Source organism: Pholcus phalangioides, unplaced genomic scaffold (assembly GCF_987345545.1).
Source record: "Pholcus phalangioides strain wild (caught in Gottingen) unplaced genomic scaffold, Ppha-v1.0 ptg000009l_1, whole genome shotgun sequence".
NCBI classification, from domain to species: Eukaryota; Metazoa; Arthropoda; class Arachnida; order Araneae; family Pholcidae; genus Pholcus; species Pholcus phalangioides.
The window spans coordinates 40747280-40765912 of NW_028301602.1; the positions used below are offsets into that span (position 1 = coordinate 40747280).

General features: G+C 35.9%; 1 protein-coding gene across 2 annotated transcripts in view; it reads left to right on the forward strand.

The window, feature by feature from the left end:
• Window positions 1-4114: 4114 nt before the first annotated feature.
• Window positions 4115-18633, forward strand: part of LOC149083079 (uncharacterized) — a 33443-nt gene continuing 18924 nt past the window's right edge. The window contains exon 1 of one of the 2 annotated variants that reach the window (XM_089236214.1): window positions 4115-4694. In XM_089236214.1, the coding sequence (XP_089092340.1) occupies window positions 4637-4694 (58 nt within the window). In that variant the 5' untranslated portion in view covers window positions 4115-4636. The remainder of the gene's footprint in view (window positions 4695-18633) is intronic. The other variant, XM_089236215.1, reaches the window with a different exon arrangement.

The window sequence follows — 18633 nt, forward strand, 5'->3', positions numbered from 1 at the left end:
CGATGATGTTTTGTTGAATGGTTCGCACGCTGACACTTGTTGATGGTCCAGCATTGAAATCTGCAGCAATTTGCGGAAGGGTTGCACGTCTATCACGTTTAATGATTCTCGTCAGTCGTCGTTGGTCCCGTTCTTGCATGATCTTTTTCCGGCCGCAGCGATGTCGTAGATTTAATTTTTTACCGGATTCCCGGTACACTAGTGAAATGGTCGTGCGTGAAAATCCAAATTTCATCGCTACCTCGGAGATGCTATGTCCCATCTCTCGTGCGCCGACTATAACACCACGTTCAAACTCACTTAAATCTCGATAACCTGCCATTGTAGCAGCAGTAACCGATCTAACAACTACGCCAGACACTTGTTGTGTTATATAGGCGTTGCCGACCGCAGCGCCGTACTCTGATTGGTTCCATATCTCTTTATTTGCATACGCATGCCTGTATCAGTTTTTTTGGCTCTTCAGTTTATAATAAATATACAATAATCATATAACCTATAAATAATCCCCCAACAGAATTTTTACCTAACCAAAAAAAAAAAATTGTTAAAACCTTAAATATAAAAAAATTTGGTTACGTCATGGCAGCTGGTCCCGCATTTTAAAGAAGAGAACCATTATTTCTCCTTTATTATTTTTTACTCCCAGGCTCTTTTACGTGTTCAGAGATTTACAAAATTGCACCTAACTGGGTGCACCTAAGGGGATTGTGAATAACATTCGAGGTAAAACTCTTCAACTTTGCTAAGCAGGATTTTATTCCTTTATGGATAACATTAAAATGAAGGACATTTGTGTATGTATTTCTATTACTATTAATTCATACTATTATTATAGTATACTATTAATTCATACAGAATCCTACGAATTAATCATTTCAGCTAATTAGAAAACCACTATAATTGATTAAGTTGTTGTGCTGACGTATTTAGTCAATTAAAAATATGCTAACAAATATGCATCTATTTACATCCTTTTTTGCGACAAAAAAAAAATTCTTTCAATGGGTTTTTATGGGGGAGGGTGAACCATAGAAGGTCAAGATAAAATATTGTGAAATGGCTGACTTTTATAATGTGTGGTGAATAGTACATACGTATGCCAATGGATTGACTTTTTTTTTTTCGCGAAATGTGACACTCTATTACAGTATATGTGTATTAACGAATTCTAGAAAAAAAAGAAACTATGAATTCTAGAATATGTTTCATGAATTCGAGAAAGCAGCAAAAAGGTGAATGAATTTTTAGAGAACTAATTCTGAAAAATAAAAATTGAATATTGATGCATTTAATATTCTTTTACCATTAACAGAATTAGATATGTATTTCGTTTGTTAACTTAATAAAATTCACATCGAATATGTAAGTATGTACAGCATTTTGTAGTCGAAAGATGGTAAATACCCAGTATTTTGAAGTTGAAAGAAGATAAATACAGTACTTTGAAGTTGAAAGAAGGTAAATATAATATTTTATAGTTCCGAAATGGATGGATATAAACTTACACAGGGGCCCCCGATCGGGCCGTCTTAAGAGCCCCTCTGGCAGAATGAGTTCTCTGCGACCCTCAAACAGTTTAAAAATTCTTGACTACCAATTTAAATGCTTGCTCTCAAAAATTTTAACCAAACATAATTTTGATGAGACCCTGGCCGTGCGCGGGTGGGCCCATGCGCTCACACGGCATCAAACTATGACCCTACCCGTAAGTAATTAAACATTTTTCATTTCTTTTAGGTTTTTTTTATTAATTTCTTCCCATTTCTTACTACAATATTGCATTCTATTTTCTTGTCAGTTATGCGATTCAAGGAAACTTTGTGAATTTTTACCTTTAATTTATTTAAAACCCATTTAGTCTTTCCATTTTTATTTATTTATTGCTTATTCTTATTTTTCTTTTATCTTTCAAATTCACTTTGATTCAAAAAAATGTTAGAAAAAAGGAAAACAAATCACACAAGCAATTACTCTTGTCGCTGCACCATTAAATATTTTTGTATTTTTCGAATTTTTTACTCTCTTTTCTCTTGTTTTTTTGTTTTTATTTTTTTGTCTTTCTCTTCCATTTATTATTATTTTCTTTTTATTATGAATAGTGTACTCCAAGCATCTAATGTTTAAAAACAAATTGTAAGTAAGAGCCATGTCGGCTTCTTAGCAATTCTTTTTTCACTTATATTTTTCTGTATTTTCTTTGTTTATGAATAAAATTGAATGGAATTGCAACAAAAAAAAATGTTCTACTCTACAAGACATCTTTTTAAAGGACCTAAAAGTGTTTGGACTTTCCCGAACTCATTCATAACATCAAAAAATTGCATATATGGTCGATTCTAGACCAGGGGTTGTCAACCGGGGCTCCGTGTGCACCTCCCAGGGGCTCCGCGGTGACTCGAGAAAAATAATATAAATCAGTAAATTTGATAGATAAATAAATAAAAGAGGCCCACAAGGGGTTCTGCCACAAAAAGTATGTACAAAAAAAAAGGCCTCGAACCAAACAGAGTTTGCCATAGAAATTATATACTGGATAAGGCTCCGCGAGTCGAATAAGGTTGAGAACCGCTGCTCTAGACCAGTGGTTCACAACCTGGGGCCATATGGCCCCCTTGCGGTCCTGGGATATTCTAGGGGGCCACGGGAGAAAATCAGAAGAAAGGGGATCCACGACGGGTGGTGAAGGGAGTCATAGAGAGCTGTGAAGAGGAAAGCTTTAAAAGTGAAACATGGTTGAAAAGTATTACTACTTTAAGAATTCATCAGATCCGTCCATAGAACCAGGGGTATCTTAACCCTTGGGTCTGCCCCCGGGTCTTCCTGTCTATAATGGAGGGAGGGGACTGTACTATATGGGATATGGTACTATGATTTTCATATGTAAGCTGTTACTTCCAGCTAAGCATGGAGGGCCGCCAGAGCAACGGTTGATGTGTTGGGAGGGTCGATTTATTGTGTATGTTCGTTGGATCGTCCTGTATTTTACACAGACCGTTTTTTACAATATAATTTGACTCCTGGGAGAGATGATAATCCACCATTTGAATCTGTGCCTAGCCAGGATTTCAGAGATTGATCTGATTTATTAAAATTTCATTCATAATAAAAAAAATAGAAAGTATCTCACTCTTGTATGAGGGTATGGGGGGCCCAGGATAGGACGGGGGGGGGGCACGAGAAAAAAATCTGATCCACAGGGGGGCCATGATAAAGGTTAAGAAACACTGCTCTAGAGTCTAGACTATCCAATGTGGCGGAAGGGCGAGCCGGATATAGGCCGGAGTTCTATAAATGTCTACTTCCTACCGCACCCATACCATTAAAAACACCCCTTTTTACACCAAAACCCGCTCTTAATTCGTATTTTCTAACTTCCAAGTACAGACCAGTACTTTATAAATGCTTGTTTTGTTCTCCGCTGTACAATAGCGTAAGCAGGTCTTTCTTGGGGGGGGGGAAAGGTTCAATTTTTTTAAATTGTTTCACAGAGTTTGTTTTTTTACTGCAGAAATACACCCTAATTTTGACCATAATCCCCCCCCCCCCTCTGGGTGTACGCTTATGGTATTGTGCGTTTTAAAAAGTTACTACAAAAAAATAAGTCCAAGACTTAAAATATTGTACACATTTTAAGATAAGTTTTATAATGTAAATTTTATTTTAAAACTAATTAAATTTCAAATTTTTAAAATAAACAAAATGCTAATGTAGACTTGATTCTTACAAAAACTATTCAAATCTATTTTACTGTTCATTGAAAAATGATAACACAAAGTGTTATTTGGAACACATTGGCAAAGTGAATTATTCTTCATTTGAATCACAAAATTGTAATTATTTAACTAGTCCGGATTGTACGGAGAGAACCCGGATAGTCAAGAGTCTACTGTAATATAATTCGTAAACCTTAAAAACACATCTGTATTATTAAATTGGTTTGTTTTTTAAATATTCTATCATATTCTATCACGTTCCTCATTAAAAAATTACAATACTGAAGTTTAAATGTAAATCGACCATGCCTGAAGTGAAATCGCCAAAGGAAAGTCACAAGCTTGGCGATATCCACACGATAAGCGCCAACGCTTCTTAACCATGAATGAAGGATCACATTGCATAATCCATATGATCGAAGAAAACCGCCGGAGAAGGATGTGCGGAAGATCCTGACTGCGCATTTCGCGGAACGTTTTCTTTCTTCTTTCATTTGGAATGGAAATGAAACTAATTTCATTATGTTTCTTTCATCGGGGAATATCAGTATTTAATGAAGAAATATATTCAGGCCCTGTGATTATATTAAAAAAGTGATACTGATCATAAACTGCAGAGCTTTCAGCACCTGGTTTTTATCCCCTCCCCCCCTTATTTATTTTTCTTCTTTTTTTTTTTTTCGTTTCGTATTATACCCCCGTCCGTGGGAAAAAATCTCCCTTAGAACCTGTTTAGTATATCGGCAACCCTATTCAATTTTCCACCACGCGCGAGAGAGACAGAGACAGCAAAACAGTGTGGATTATCTCGAGAAGTGCCCCCGTGAACGTTATACGATGCTGTGTTTTTCCGATAATATTAATCGTGCATTATTTATTCATTAGCGGATAATTGATGAAAATTATGACTTATTGAAAACATGGCGTATGTAAATGTTGCGGAATGGACTCCGGATCATGTTGCTGATTGGGTCAGAGGTAAGATTATTCTCTCCGTTGTTTATTTATTTACGTTTTAAGTCTTTTAAATGTCGATGGAATTTTCGGGATTTCATTTATGGGTATCGCGGGAAAAGAAGGCCTTAATTTTAAAACTTTGTTAATCTTATTATTAGTAATCTTATAAAATGGTATAGTGTCTTAATCTTAATGTAGTTGTTACGGCAAACGTAATAAATAGGTCATTATACATAATAACCGAACATTATGCATGCTCACAGATCGTCTTAGTAAGTTTGATAGATTTATTACTTTTACCGGTGAAAATGCGTAGTACCGAAGTCACTACTTTGTACTGAAAACATTATCACCTTTAAAGGAGATTATGCGTAATAAACAAAGTGTCGTTGGTAAGTTTGATTAATATTTTAAATTTATCACCTTTGCCTGTGATTGGGCATAATAACCCTAGTGTAATTAGTGAATTTGATAAATATGGAAAAAAATCCAAATGTATAGTATGTGTGATGAATATAGTCGGACCCCACTGTAATGAGAACAAATTTTACGATCGTACTCCGGTATACCGATGCGATGCATGCATGAATTATCATGGATAATATATCATATAGCACGATTTATATAGGCTTATATATATATATCAGGTTTACCTACGATGTGTGACGCTTGGGTATTACGCATAATTGCTGATAAAAAAGGGATAATTTTTTTAATACTTATCAAATTTAAAAAGACTCCTGCGGGTACTATGAATAACCACCAGTAAAAGTGATAAATTTAGGGAAATGTATGAAATTTACCAAAATGCTCGACAATGATAAACCGACAATAATAGCCAGTTATTATGTAAAATTACCGGATTTATCACATTTACTGTAACATGAATATTAACAGTTTTCACGTCTTTTTTTCATTCTAAATAGGGACAAAAAAATTGACATTATCCTTAATTAGTTTTTGTTTCATTTTTTTATATCATTCAAAATTTTAATTTTATCGTGTTTGTTTCGAAAACAAAAAATTCGTCGTTGCATCATGATATCGAAGAACGCTATTCATAAGCATGTGATAGGAGTTTTTTTTAAAGGGCCACCCATACAGACGTGGGGCCGGTGCGAAAAGAACAGCGGGTTCAGCGGCATCAAAATATTTTGGAGGCCCTTAGCCCCCTATTTTATATATTCTGATGAGGGGGGGAGGGAGGCAATCGGCATCCAAAGAAATGCATGCGTTGTTAAAAGATATAAAGGAATACGGGAAAATATCCATACAAACTAAATATAGACAAAATTTGGTAAATTAATTGAAAAAACTATGTAAAAATGATTTTGAACAGAAATTTCGAACTGAAGAAAATTTCAAATTGATGAAATAAATAATTCCAAAACTAATTGTGTGTGTGAAATAAGGACTCAATCAAAGAAATCGTCTGTGAACTAATGGAAATTCAGAATCCGTGAAGAGTGAACATAAGAAAAAGTAATTGACAGAGATAAAATTCCAGCAACGATGAAAATTCAAAATAAATGAAAGAAATATCCTAATAGAATTGATGAAAATTCATCATAAATTTAAGAAATATTTCTAGAAATTTATGAAAATTCAGAATTCATGAAAGAAGTTATTATTAACGTAAGTGCCGCACCTGTCGCACAATCCTAAGGCCGGCTCTGGTTTTTTTACGAAGAGTTCTCTTTATGTTTCATTTCGAAGATAAATAGATATAGAAATATGAATATGTATATTTTGTCTATCAAAATCGAAGATGATATTATATTATGTGCGAATAATTTATTCTACTCGTACTAGTTCCCAACTTGCGGTACGCATACTTCAGAGGATAAGTAACACAATAAATCAATGAAAAATCAAAAGTCTTAGTTACGATATTAATGCATTAAGAGGGTACAAAAGCATGGACGTACGCATTTCCAAGGAAGTACTTGAAAGCTAAAAAATAGTGATTCACTGCTTTAGGACAGTGGTTTGCAAAAAAGTGATCCGTGGATAATGTAAAAGAAATTTTGAGTGAATGTCTAGCAAAAGCGGTTATGTGTAGAGCGGTGGTTCTCAACCTTTTTTGACTCGCGGATCCCTTTTTGGTATATAATTTCTATGGCGGAGCCCCGTAGGACTATTTTTATTGATTTATCAGTTACTAATTTATTTTTATTATCTAAAAATAATTATAAATATTTCTTTTTCAAATTTACTCCCTTTTTTTAAATTTTCCTCGAATGGCCGCGGTGCCCCTGGGAAGTGAACACGAAGCACCGGTTGAGAACCGCTGGTGTAGAGGCCAAGGAATCCTTGGTTCCCCCGATGTTTGAACAATGACAGTCCCCCCCCCCCCCACGATAAATACTAACTGAAAAACACTGCTGTAGGGTACCGAAGTGACGCAAAATTCTATAAAAACAATATTTTAATTCATGTTAGTCTTATTGAAGCACAGAAGTTGATGATCTTGGCTCATAAACGGATGTTTAAAAAATGAAATTTTTACTATAACGGGATTTTATTTTTGTAACAATGTTTATCCATATATAATTATTTATATTAATTTATATGAGTGGTTTTCTCTCAATACGGGATACCACACGGGACGGGACCGGACCTGAAGGGGACAGAGGATAGGGACAACTGCCCTGGGTGGCAAAAGTTAGGGGGGGCGGCCAGTTTTAGGTGGAAACAAAGAACACCATTATAAAATTACCGAATTTCAAATTGATGTTGGTGGCAAATATATTTTTTTTCCTTTCAAACCGAGCACAACTCAGGTATATCACCATTTATGGACGATTTACTACCTAGTGAGTTGTGTCGGAGGTATAACTGTGTGTGCACCTAACAGTCTGAGTGCATATGTAGAGTTGTGTCTGATTTTTCAGTGCTGCCATCTATATTTCAGAAGGGAAGTGAGTGATGTGTTATGATTGAATTACATTTGTGTTGTTTGTAGGTCTGTTGCTGTCTGTGGCGAGACTTTTTAACGGGGAGATCGGCTCGCATTCGCGCCTTGAAGGTGGGAACCACAGAAAACCAACTTCAGCCGACCAACACTATTGCGACGGGCCGACAAATATCCGGGTTACGACCCTACCTCGGGATGTGTTTTAGAACAAAAAAGACAATGACTCTCACATATAGCAGGGGGGTTTATAGTTCCCCTCGCTCTCACCTAAGTGGGCCCTAGGGTAAAATCTTAATTTAAAAAAAATAAATCTATACATATATTAGTAGTTTATGAAAGGTGGTGCGCAACCCCCGAGCGTCCGACTAAGTAGTCTTCGGGTAATGCTAATTGAACAAAACAAATCTATATCAGGGCATGACAAATGGAAGAAAAAATTTAGGCGCCTACCAAATATTTTAGGAACCAAACGTTTTCTTTTGCACTTTCTAGTGAAAAACGTAGAAAGTTTTGGGCGCCAATATCAATTTTCTATAGTCGTCATGGTGACCTGGCACCTGGGATTAGTCAAGCTCTGATCTATATAAACAAATGTAATTTTAATTGACTGCATTCGACACATCGTCGTAATTTTTCCTACCTCTCAATTACACAATCAATTATTCGAACTTGAAATTAGTCTTCTAAAATGATTCACATTTTATACCTAATTTATAAGACTTTAATAATACAGTAAAACATTAATTGAGGATTGAAAGAAAAACAGTTTTTTTTAAAGTAAAGATGAAATATAATGTGAGGAAAATAATACGATACTGTGTGTGTCTTGTCTATCCAATTAGTAAAGGTCGCCCACCTCCCAAAAAAAAAACAAACGATAATTGCCATATGTTAGAAAGAAAAACAATCTTAAATGTAACCTACTGTAATTGCATTAAAAATAACTATCATTATGTAATTAATTATGTGATTATGTCGACATATTTGTGTGAATAAACTTACACAAATTTTTAATTTTTGTTATTATCTACGTTTTAAATCTAATTAGGATGAGTTTCAAATAAAAAAAGCCGACTCCATGAACCTGTTAGTTAATGATGCTACGTCGATCGCGTTTCATTCTCATTTGTTAATATGGTTTTGAACTAGTTATTTATTTTTGTAAACATACTTGCGTGTACATACATTTATTTTTTTTGGTTTGAGGGAGATCTTTCCAAAAAGGAAGTAACAATTTATCATATTACGTCGTTGACAATGCGGGAATGATTGGAATTGGATCCCAGTTCCCGAAATAATTTTTAAAGTGATCAGATTTTTTTTTTTTAATCGGTATTGGTGGCCCTAAAATTTTCTGTATGTAATTACTAAATTGGAGTCTAAAGATGACAAAATTTTCTGATTTCGTTACAGTACGTCTGGGCGTCTGGGAAGGACTTATAAAGTCCCAGAAGAGTCTTAGGAACTTTTTCTTGAGGTTAAAATCAATCTTGACTAGTAAGATATTTGGCTGGCGCCAAATTTTTTTTTTTTTAGATTTGGGTAGCCCTGTTATCCGATACTCAGTAATATTGGAAGTTTCACATTTAATATAGTACGTGGAGCAGGTCTGAACTTGGTGGTTTCCAATTTCAGTCCCGAATGCGAGCCGATCTCCCCGTTAAAAAGTCTCACCACAGAGAGCAACAATCCTACATCGTTACAAATGCTCAATCATTACACCTCACTCACAATATTTGACGGGATTTCACCATTACACTTCACTCACAATTTGACTTCACAGGGCTGGCGTTCGCGTCAGCCTTGTGAAGTCATTCAAGCGTGCAACCGTTCTAAAAGTTGGAATGTGTGGGATGGCCTCCACGCCTTTTATTCACTGTGACGCAGATTTGCATACGGTTTCTTCTTCTTCCCCAGGTTACATTTGCATGCATGGTGTTCTTTTTCTCCCGATAAATTTCAACAGGAATGCATGGGCGGTGATACGGGGGGGGGGGTCGTGTGGGGCCATGGGCCCCCCCCCCCCAGCGTCAAAGGTGGAGTAGGCTGATCTAATGTATATATGAATTCACATCATCATCGTGCCCCCCCCCCCCCCAGACTTCCAAGCCTATCTGCGCCTAAGCAGGAATGCCGTTTTAACGTTTGTGGAGCGCCCGTTTCGAAACGCGCTAGCGCGTTTGCGTTTCATGTTAGACCAGGCATTCTCTGATGACAATCATGGTCCCCACAAGGGGTGAACTGACAAGACTCCAGCCCTGGGGCTCGTGAGGATTTTAATAATTTTTTTGTTTTTTCACGCTATAAATTCATCATAAAGGAGGCCCCCGTGAAAGTGTGGTCGGGGGGCCCGTAAAAGATCCCAGCCTAGGGGCCCTGCTTCAGAATGTGGGGGCCATGATGACAATTGTTTGTATTGGTGTGCACTATCACCTCTTAAAATTTTTCGCATCTTTTCTGAATCACCCTGTATATACTGAGATACGAAACTTTTAATACGAAACTTTTTTCATACGGTTCTTCTCTCCGCTAACTTTCAATGAGAAAATTATCGATTGTCCTGTTAATTAATTCCAGAAAAATTGGTAAAATTCATTCCTAGATTTTTTTTTATTGGGAGAAAAATATGCCTGGTCGCTAAGAAATTTAATTGGCAAAATTTGTTTTTTGCCGTCGTCGAGTCCTGTATGTATTCTACTTGTATTTTAATACCGTTTCCAAAAAAGTTCTATCGTCTTCAGCCACAAAGGATAAGGTGAGAGATCTCTGCTCGTTGTTTTCGACTTAATAATAGAATGGTTAATGTTGATTAATTTAAAATCTCTATCTCACTAACTGTCCATTTGGATTTATTTCGAGAAACAAAACAGTCTTTTTCCTTCTTCGAACGTAGCTCAAAAAACACAACAGATTGGACATCGTTCAATTAAGCCGTTTAATGAGGAACTAAACTTAAAGGATTAAAAAGAGACTCAAAGAAAACAATTTTGAATAAATACTTCATCAAAGTATTCTTTTACCACAAAATTCATGAAAATGACCAGTCTATATATGTGTTTATCCCACCAGGGACAGAGCCTGGACTACGACTGGCCTTTAAGTCTATATATGTAATCAATTATTTTTGCCATGTGATCTTTCCCCTTTTTTTGAGTAAAACTAACATCTTACCCATTTTCTATTGTTTTTTGTATAATCCGAGTTTTTAGTAATCCGACGTTTGTTTCAGTTCCATTCGCTTCGGTTCACCGAGATTTCTTTTTCGATTCGTTTTTTGAGTCTATATATATATATATATATTTAAAAAAAAACCTTTCTCCTCACAAAATTTTCGAAAGAAAATCGAAATGCGAAAATCCTGAAATCGAAAATCCTTTCATCATGAAAGTTTAATCTTACGGCTCTAATGAAAAATCGTGATAAATATAATCGATAATTTAAAGCTTTTCTGGTAATAGTAAAACCTTGTAGTTAATTCAGTGCTTGACAAATCCCCGAAGTTCTTGTCAAATGAAGTTGTTGAACAAATCCCAGGTTACCATGTGACTAGAATCGGTATTGTCACCCAATTTTTTTTTCTAAACGTGATTGCTAAATTGAAAGCTAAGGATAACACGAAATTTTCTGGTTTTATTGCAGTACGTACGTCTTTTAACATGGGAAAGAGTTATAAAGCCACAGAAGAATCGAAAAAAATTATTTGCAACAGTTTCTAATTTTTTTGACGAAATCGTGTTTGGCTCCTAAGAAATTTGGCTGACACGTTAATATTTTTTTATTTGTCAAGTCAATATTAGAGGTAACTAAAAGTCTAAAAGTATTGTTCAGGGTTTACGTTCGTCGACACCTCTAGGAATGGGATTAGAATTTTAAGTGTGGACTTGTTCAGTGCTCAGTGTCTAATCTGGAGGAATTTCAGTGAAACAAAAACCGCCGTGACAAGATTTTGTTGAAATTCTGGCTCTATTACCCATTCAGATACACTTTATAATTCAGGGCTGGACAATCCCAGGCACCAGGTCACCATGCCGACAGAAAAATTTATATTGGTGCTTAAAATTTTCTTTGAGTAGTTACTACCTTACAAGCTGAGCGCATCACGAAATGTTTGGAATTTATGGTAGCATATCTGCCAACATGAAAGAGGGTCACTTTGCTCTGAAAAAGTCAAAAGAAGCATTTCTTGGACCTTTTTATTTGTGTAAAAAAATTTTTGGCACCAGAAAAATTTTTCTGGTGCCTAGATTTTTTCTGCGATTTGTCCCGCCCTGCTTTAATCGTATCCCCAAATATCTATTTCAGTATCAAGAGAGAAATTCTTGTAGGCTTCGGACCACTCCATCCCCAAATATCTGGCACTACTCCTGATTGTTCAGAGATTGAACAGAGATACAAGATATGCGGTACTAACCTGGCCCCTTAAGGGTGGGGCTGACATGGCTCTAGCCCTGGGCCCGGGATGATTCTCATTCTCATAATTTTTGTTTCAAAAATCAATTCCTTGGACAGATCATACGGGTCTCTTGTGACTACGTGAAGATCACTTTATTTAAAAAAAAAATCACTGTCTTAAGCCAGACTTTTCCCCCACGAAAAGTCTGGCCTAAGGGCCTGCAAAAGATTCCAGTCGGGGGGGGGGGCATGGATATGGACTTGAATACCTCATTGCATTATCAAGAGTGCAGTAAAAAGTTTGAAAACCACGAGATTTTGCTAACAATAGAAAACTCAAATTTTCTATATTATTTATTGTGATTTTTCGTCAGTGTTATAAGGTATAATGTACAATGAAACGCCTATGTAACTATATACAATGGATCGGAGAAACGTATCATTATAAAGGAATTATTGTTTTGAATGTAATATTACATATTAACTCTATGGAAAATGCATGGGGGGGGGGGAACCAGAAAATAATAACATATATATAAAGGCGACTATAGAGGTTATTGTTATATAGGATTTTTACTGCATTATATTCTCAACAGAAATTCGAAACGCTTTGAGAACCCCATTAAAAGATACGATAGCGTCTCGGAAATCCATTTTAGGCATCACTGGGGGGGGAGGGCTAATTGGTCCCTTGAAGCCCATTCTAAATAGCTTAATTCCAATCCAATATCCGCTCCGGATGCGTAACCATGAGATTGATGTGAATTATTCGGCCATCCCATCACTCAATTTCTCAGTAATTGCATAAATGCAATATGCATAGTACACATATATAAACCTCTCTTCCATACTCTGTATACAATTCGATCCCGTAAACATACGAGCCTTGGGAAATTCCCGAGTTACGAATTCCTCGGATAAAATTTCTTAAATAGGAAAAAGAAAAAAAAAAAACATTCTCCGGCTGGAAAAAAATATTCAGCAGGGTTCCCGAGTAGAAAGTAAAGTATTTGACTTCCCTCTCCCCCCCCCTCCCTACTCGAATTCTAAGCACTCACGGAAGTTTTCGATGAACTGACTGGTATTCAATAAATTTCTTCGGCAATATATATCGCTCTTCTTTCTACGAGGACTTTTTCTCTCTTTTTTTTTTTTCTGGATCTGTGATGTTAACTAATCTGACGTTTGTTTTGAGTGGTTTTTTCTTTTCCTGTTTTTTCTTTTTCCCCCTCATTCTTCCACTTCTGTTGAGTGGGAGAAATTGATTTACGAAATTCGGTGGAGGAAAATATTTCGAAAATAACGTTGGGATTTTTCCTCCAACGAATGTATAGGGCTCCAAGATATTCAACATAAAGATTTCTTGAAAACTGGAAGCAATGGAAAATATAATAAACCTTTTTTCTTGAAAAAAAAAATAGACAGGATAATTATTTTAGAGCTAATTTTTCTGCTTCTCAAATTCCTAAAAAATAGAATCACTTATGGGTGCTGTTTTATTTAAGACGTTGCTCTCCGTGATGTTTAACCCCATTTATCTTTTGTATGAGCTGTAACGGCCAAATTAGGATAATTAAGCGATGAGAGTATTGAAATTTTTATTCTGCAGTGAAACCTCGATGCAACGATACTCAGCGGATCAAGAAAAAAACATCGTTGTAGAGAGATTATCGTTATATCGAGAGGCTGAATTATCATCTCAGAAGCCGCAAAAATTCATGATTCTGGAGTTGGCATCTCTTCTAAATTGCCGTTGTTAGTGTCACCATAAAATGCGTTTATAAATATTTATTCGCAGCAAAAAATAATAATTCATTGGTTCACATGAATAAAATTAAGTTCTTTCACTCCCTGTAAAGTAGTTTCTCACAACACTTTTGTGTACCACACAAAAAAAGTAGCTTCAAGGCAACTTCATTAACACTTTCGGAGGGTGGATAGTGCTAAACACCAATCCTCCTCGAAAGAACAAAAGCTGGTGAGGGAATTAAAAATATATTGAAGGACATTTTTTTTAGTGGAATATAAAAATTATCGTTGTGTAGAAGTTGCACAAATCTCCTAAAAATATCGTTACTATTAGATTTTTATCGTAGTAATATCGGATGTCGATAGACCGAGAGGAGTTTAACATTAGACTCTAGGCGATTACAAACAAGATTCGAAAAAATATTGTTTTAGAGGGATTTTTATCGGTATATCGAGTATCGTTGTAGCGAGGTTTCACTGTATTCGGTTTCATTATTTTCTTAGAACAGTGCGTTTTTCAATTAGCACCGTAACTTTCGGAAACTGAAACCTCTCAGTTTTCGAAGGTTCCGATGACACTTACTCGAGGACTCCCCTCGGACGTACCATACAGTCAAACTGTGTTATAACGACATTCAAGATTCCACAAAATTCTGTCGTTGTAATCGAGGTGTTGTTACAACAGAGGTTGACATTTTCAAGATTTCTTTTGACGAAAAATATAATCAGAGGCAATCTAATACGGTACTTTGCATGGAGTTTGTATAGTTGTTATTTCTTTATGAGTAGGGTGATCAATTTGTTCGAGAAAAATATGGGAAATTGAGATAATTAATAAGGAACATCGCCTATTCTCTCCAAACATCGACGAAATTACCAAATATATAAATAACCCTTGGCGAGAAAAAAATTCTTCAACAATTCTGCTAAAATGTATTTGACGGGGAAAAAAATTAACTTGACAAATATGTGAGATTAATATTTACAACCATATTCATTATAACACAGTTTATAAACTATGCAAATTACCTTTATTCGTGATTCTAGTGAAAATAAAGCAAGCTTCGTTGATAAAAAACGGGACATTTTTATAAAAAATTATCGGGTAGGGCAAAATACGGAAATTTTTCGTATAGTGGTCATGTCAATGAGCAAGATGGAGCGTCAAATATGCAATGAATCTTTTTTTTTTTCCAACGTTATGTATAAATAGAACAACAGCGACGAACATTCACTGGATGGGATCAGCTCTAATCTTAGGAATTTCTTGGGTAAGCGTCATCGAAACGAAAACAAAAGTGACGAAAAATTTGTCGTTATAGTCTGGGTGGTTGCTTTTCATCGGCGTTATAAGCAAGGTTCATTAACATTATTCTTTATGGAAACCAGTTCAGACCGCCAATTATTGACGTTATAGAGTAGGGATCGTTATAACCGAGTTTGACTTATATGGAGGGGAACCAATGGTCTCAAGGTAATCACTCACTTCATCGTTATTTTGATGTGTTTATGTAGATAAAACAAGATATGAGTAGGATACAGGACTTTATGTAGGATAGAAACACCCCTGGGAATGGGGAGGCCTCTGCAGATCACCGTTTGAAACAGTGTCAGAAATTCTTCATGGTGAAGATGCAATTCTTAATGTGAAAATACCATTGAAATTATTGCATAATGGTAGAAATACTTTAAATAAGTCCAAAAAGCGATGCTATAAGCACTGATTGTACGGTGAAGCTAGGGACAAATCGAAAAATAGCTTGGGCACCAGCCCGAATTTCTTAAGAGTCGAGCATATACAGTATTCTTTTAAGAGGAAAGTTCCAAAATATGGGGGTCAGGAGGTTCCCTATCCAACCCCCTCTCTGCGTACGTCTCTGCTTCTAATATACATATTTATTGTCATAAATCATTGTGACAGATCTTATCATGGAATCCCTATTCAACTAAAGTCACCGCATGTCCCTACAAGGAAGTGATGCTGGCAGAGCTCCAGCAAGGGATAAGAGATTATTCTCATAATTTTTATCTCACTTATAAGTTCAAGATAGGGGAATATGCCCGTGAAGAGTCTTACCTGGGAGCCCACCAAAGATCTCAGCGTAGGGGCCCTACTATAGGATGGGGAGGTATGGGTCTCCGTGCCGTGCCTGATTGAACTCGTGGTTGGGATTCAAGAGATTGGAGCCCTGTTATCCTATTGAAAAGAATATTTCCGAATATTGAATCAAAAGCCTTGATTATAACCATCACCAGGGCTCCCATACAAGAAGCATGTACTTTAAGTAATCATGAAAATGCTTGAAATAATCATGATACTAATCATTGAATTATATGGTGTTTATCTGAGTTACCGGATTTTTTTCACCATATATTCGCTATGGAGGAGGCCCCACTAACGATCTAAGTCTACGGGGCCTGGCCCCCAGTATGGGTGGGGGCGTCATAATGAGCACAGAAATGCTTCCTGGGAAAGGAAAAATTTTATTCCTACAATAAAATGCTTTTGTTTTCTTCCAGATGGAGGGCATATTGCCTTTTATTTCACCTGCACCGACCTGTTTCACTGCTCATGGTGAAGCCTTAGATGGTGCCTTTTCCTTTTGTCCATAACTAACAAACGAGTGAAAATAAAATTTTATCGACCTCAAAATATGCCTTTCAGAAAACAACTACACATGCAGTACAGGATATATTTATATTGGGAAACAACATCATATTAAACTGGAACCTGTTCTGACACCTATTAAATAAAAAACAAAACCGTTCGGTTAAAATTGAGTGACTGGTTTTTGATTAATGTGCCGCATGAAAAAACAATATCGTGTGATATTGGTAAATATTTTTTAAGCAATAATGGTATTTAAATTGTTGAATTTGCTCAAAAATTTAGCATATTTGTATATAGTAAAATAACATAAGTATTTTATGTAAAGCGTCAGTTCCATTGGCTTGTAATTATAGCCGAAAAGCGTATAAATACGGAATTGAAACTGTTTTTCCGGTTTGTATGCTTGTTGACTATTGCCACAAGAAGCCAAAAGCGGCCAAATCTTGTGCTATTACTAACGTTATTTTACTAGACGCAAACGTATCAACTGTTAAAGTTCCGCAACAGATTATATAATTCAATTTATATTGTTTCTCAAAAAATATTTATTGATTAAGCAGCTCATCATTCTTCACCACTTCTAATTTGCAGGATCATTAACAGTGTTGTATTTTTTTATTTTATATAGGTGGCAAAAGAGATTCTAGTTAAATGATGTTTCTCAATATAATATATCCTGTACTGTATAGTTATTTTCTAAAAGGGATATTTTTGGCTGAAAAGATTTTCTTTCAATTTATTCATAAGGGAGAAAAAAAAATATTTCGGTCTCTGAACAATTCGGTTTACCAAAGGACTTCCAGAACGAATTAGTGAGTGCGTAAACCGAAGGTCGGCTATTCGTAGAAGCATAGACGTCATGAGATTAAAAGCACCAAAGTCCCTCTTCCTCTGTAATACCCACCTAATGAGAGTTTTAAGAATGTTCTGGTTATTATTAATGAACATCCCGGTTTTTAACAACGGAGGATCTATTATCCGGAGGATCCCGGATTTATCCTGGTTTTGCAGGCACCTCATCTGGTCATCCTACCCCGGACTATAGCCTGTTCGGTCCCCAACCCCCTCCCATACAGTAAATGGTCTTTGTATTAGTATCTTTCGGTCGTTCATATATTTTCAATTGACCCTCTAGGTCACTGCTTTCTTCATCGACTCACCAGGTCATTCATTCGGTCACTCACATACTTGTACACTGTTTTGGCCCGTACCATGCGTGCATATTGTTTTGGTCACTCACATGCTACCATAGCCCCTAAATTAGTCATCCAAGTGGTCTGGATTTTTTTAAACGCGACACTAATCTCGCTAAATTCAAAACAAAGAACAGTTTTCCAAATATCAGCAACAAGAACGTTTTCTTCTTTGAAAGCTCTCCGGGATTCGAGATTTTTAAGGATTGCGTGGCGTTTGATCATGCGGAACCTCAAAGAAACTGTCACGAAACCCCAGGGTTCCGCGGAACACTAGTTGGAAACCCGTTATCTATAGTATAACTTATTCCGTTCTTTTTTCTAATTCGTAGATATGACGAGTTTGCAAGAAGGTGCTTTACTGAGAAAACGCTTTTACGAAATCGGTGATTCCGCATAAGAACGTAAAGGGTGTTTTTCACCTTTAACCCTTAAACTGTGCCCATCGCTTTTGGATGATGGCTTCAAATGGCCTGCTCAGTCATCCTCTGATGATTTGAATTGCTTTTTATCAAATGAAATTCTTAAAATAAATTATAGATGGCAAACGAATATATATATATTCTATTTCTTCCCCTTTTATTTTTTATTTGTTCTCTGACAGGTTTGCTTGTTTGCTTGTACTGTACTTCCCCATTTTCTTGACCCCATTCAATCTATGCAACACCTGAATTTGATTGCCATCTTTCTTTCGTAAAAAACACTTTAAAAAAAAAATTGAATTTTTTTTTCGCTTGAGCAGAGAAAGAGAAGCATATCTCCGACTATTTGCGAAACCAAGGAGTTTCAAAAAGACTTCAAAAACGATCTCTTTATCAAAATGTTAAAAACGTTTCATAGCTGTCTGTGATGAATGGTTATGATTCGAAAAACTTGTCATTTTTTACTTCATAAAGGGCATTTTACATGTATCTTACGTTGCCATCGATCATACAGATTTCATAAAAAAGAAAAACAAATTTATTCAAGAAAGATTTGAATGGATTAGCATGATAATAATACCTGAAAGATATTGAATAAAAGATTCCGATAAAAAAAAAACTTATTGATTTTAAGACGTTAAGAGAATCAAGCAGGATGATATAGTTTCCTCTATTG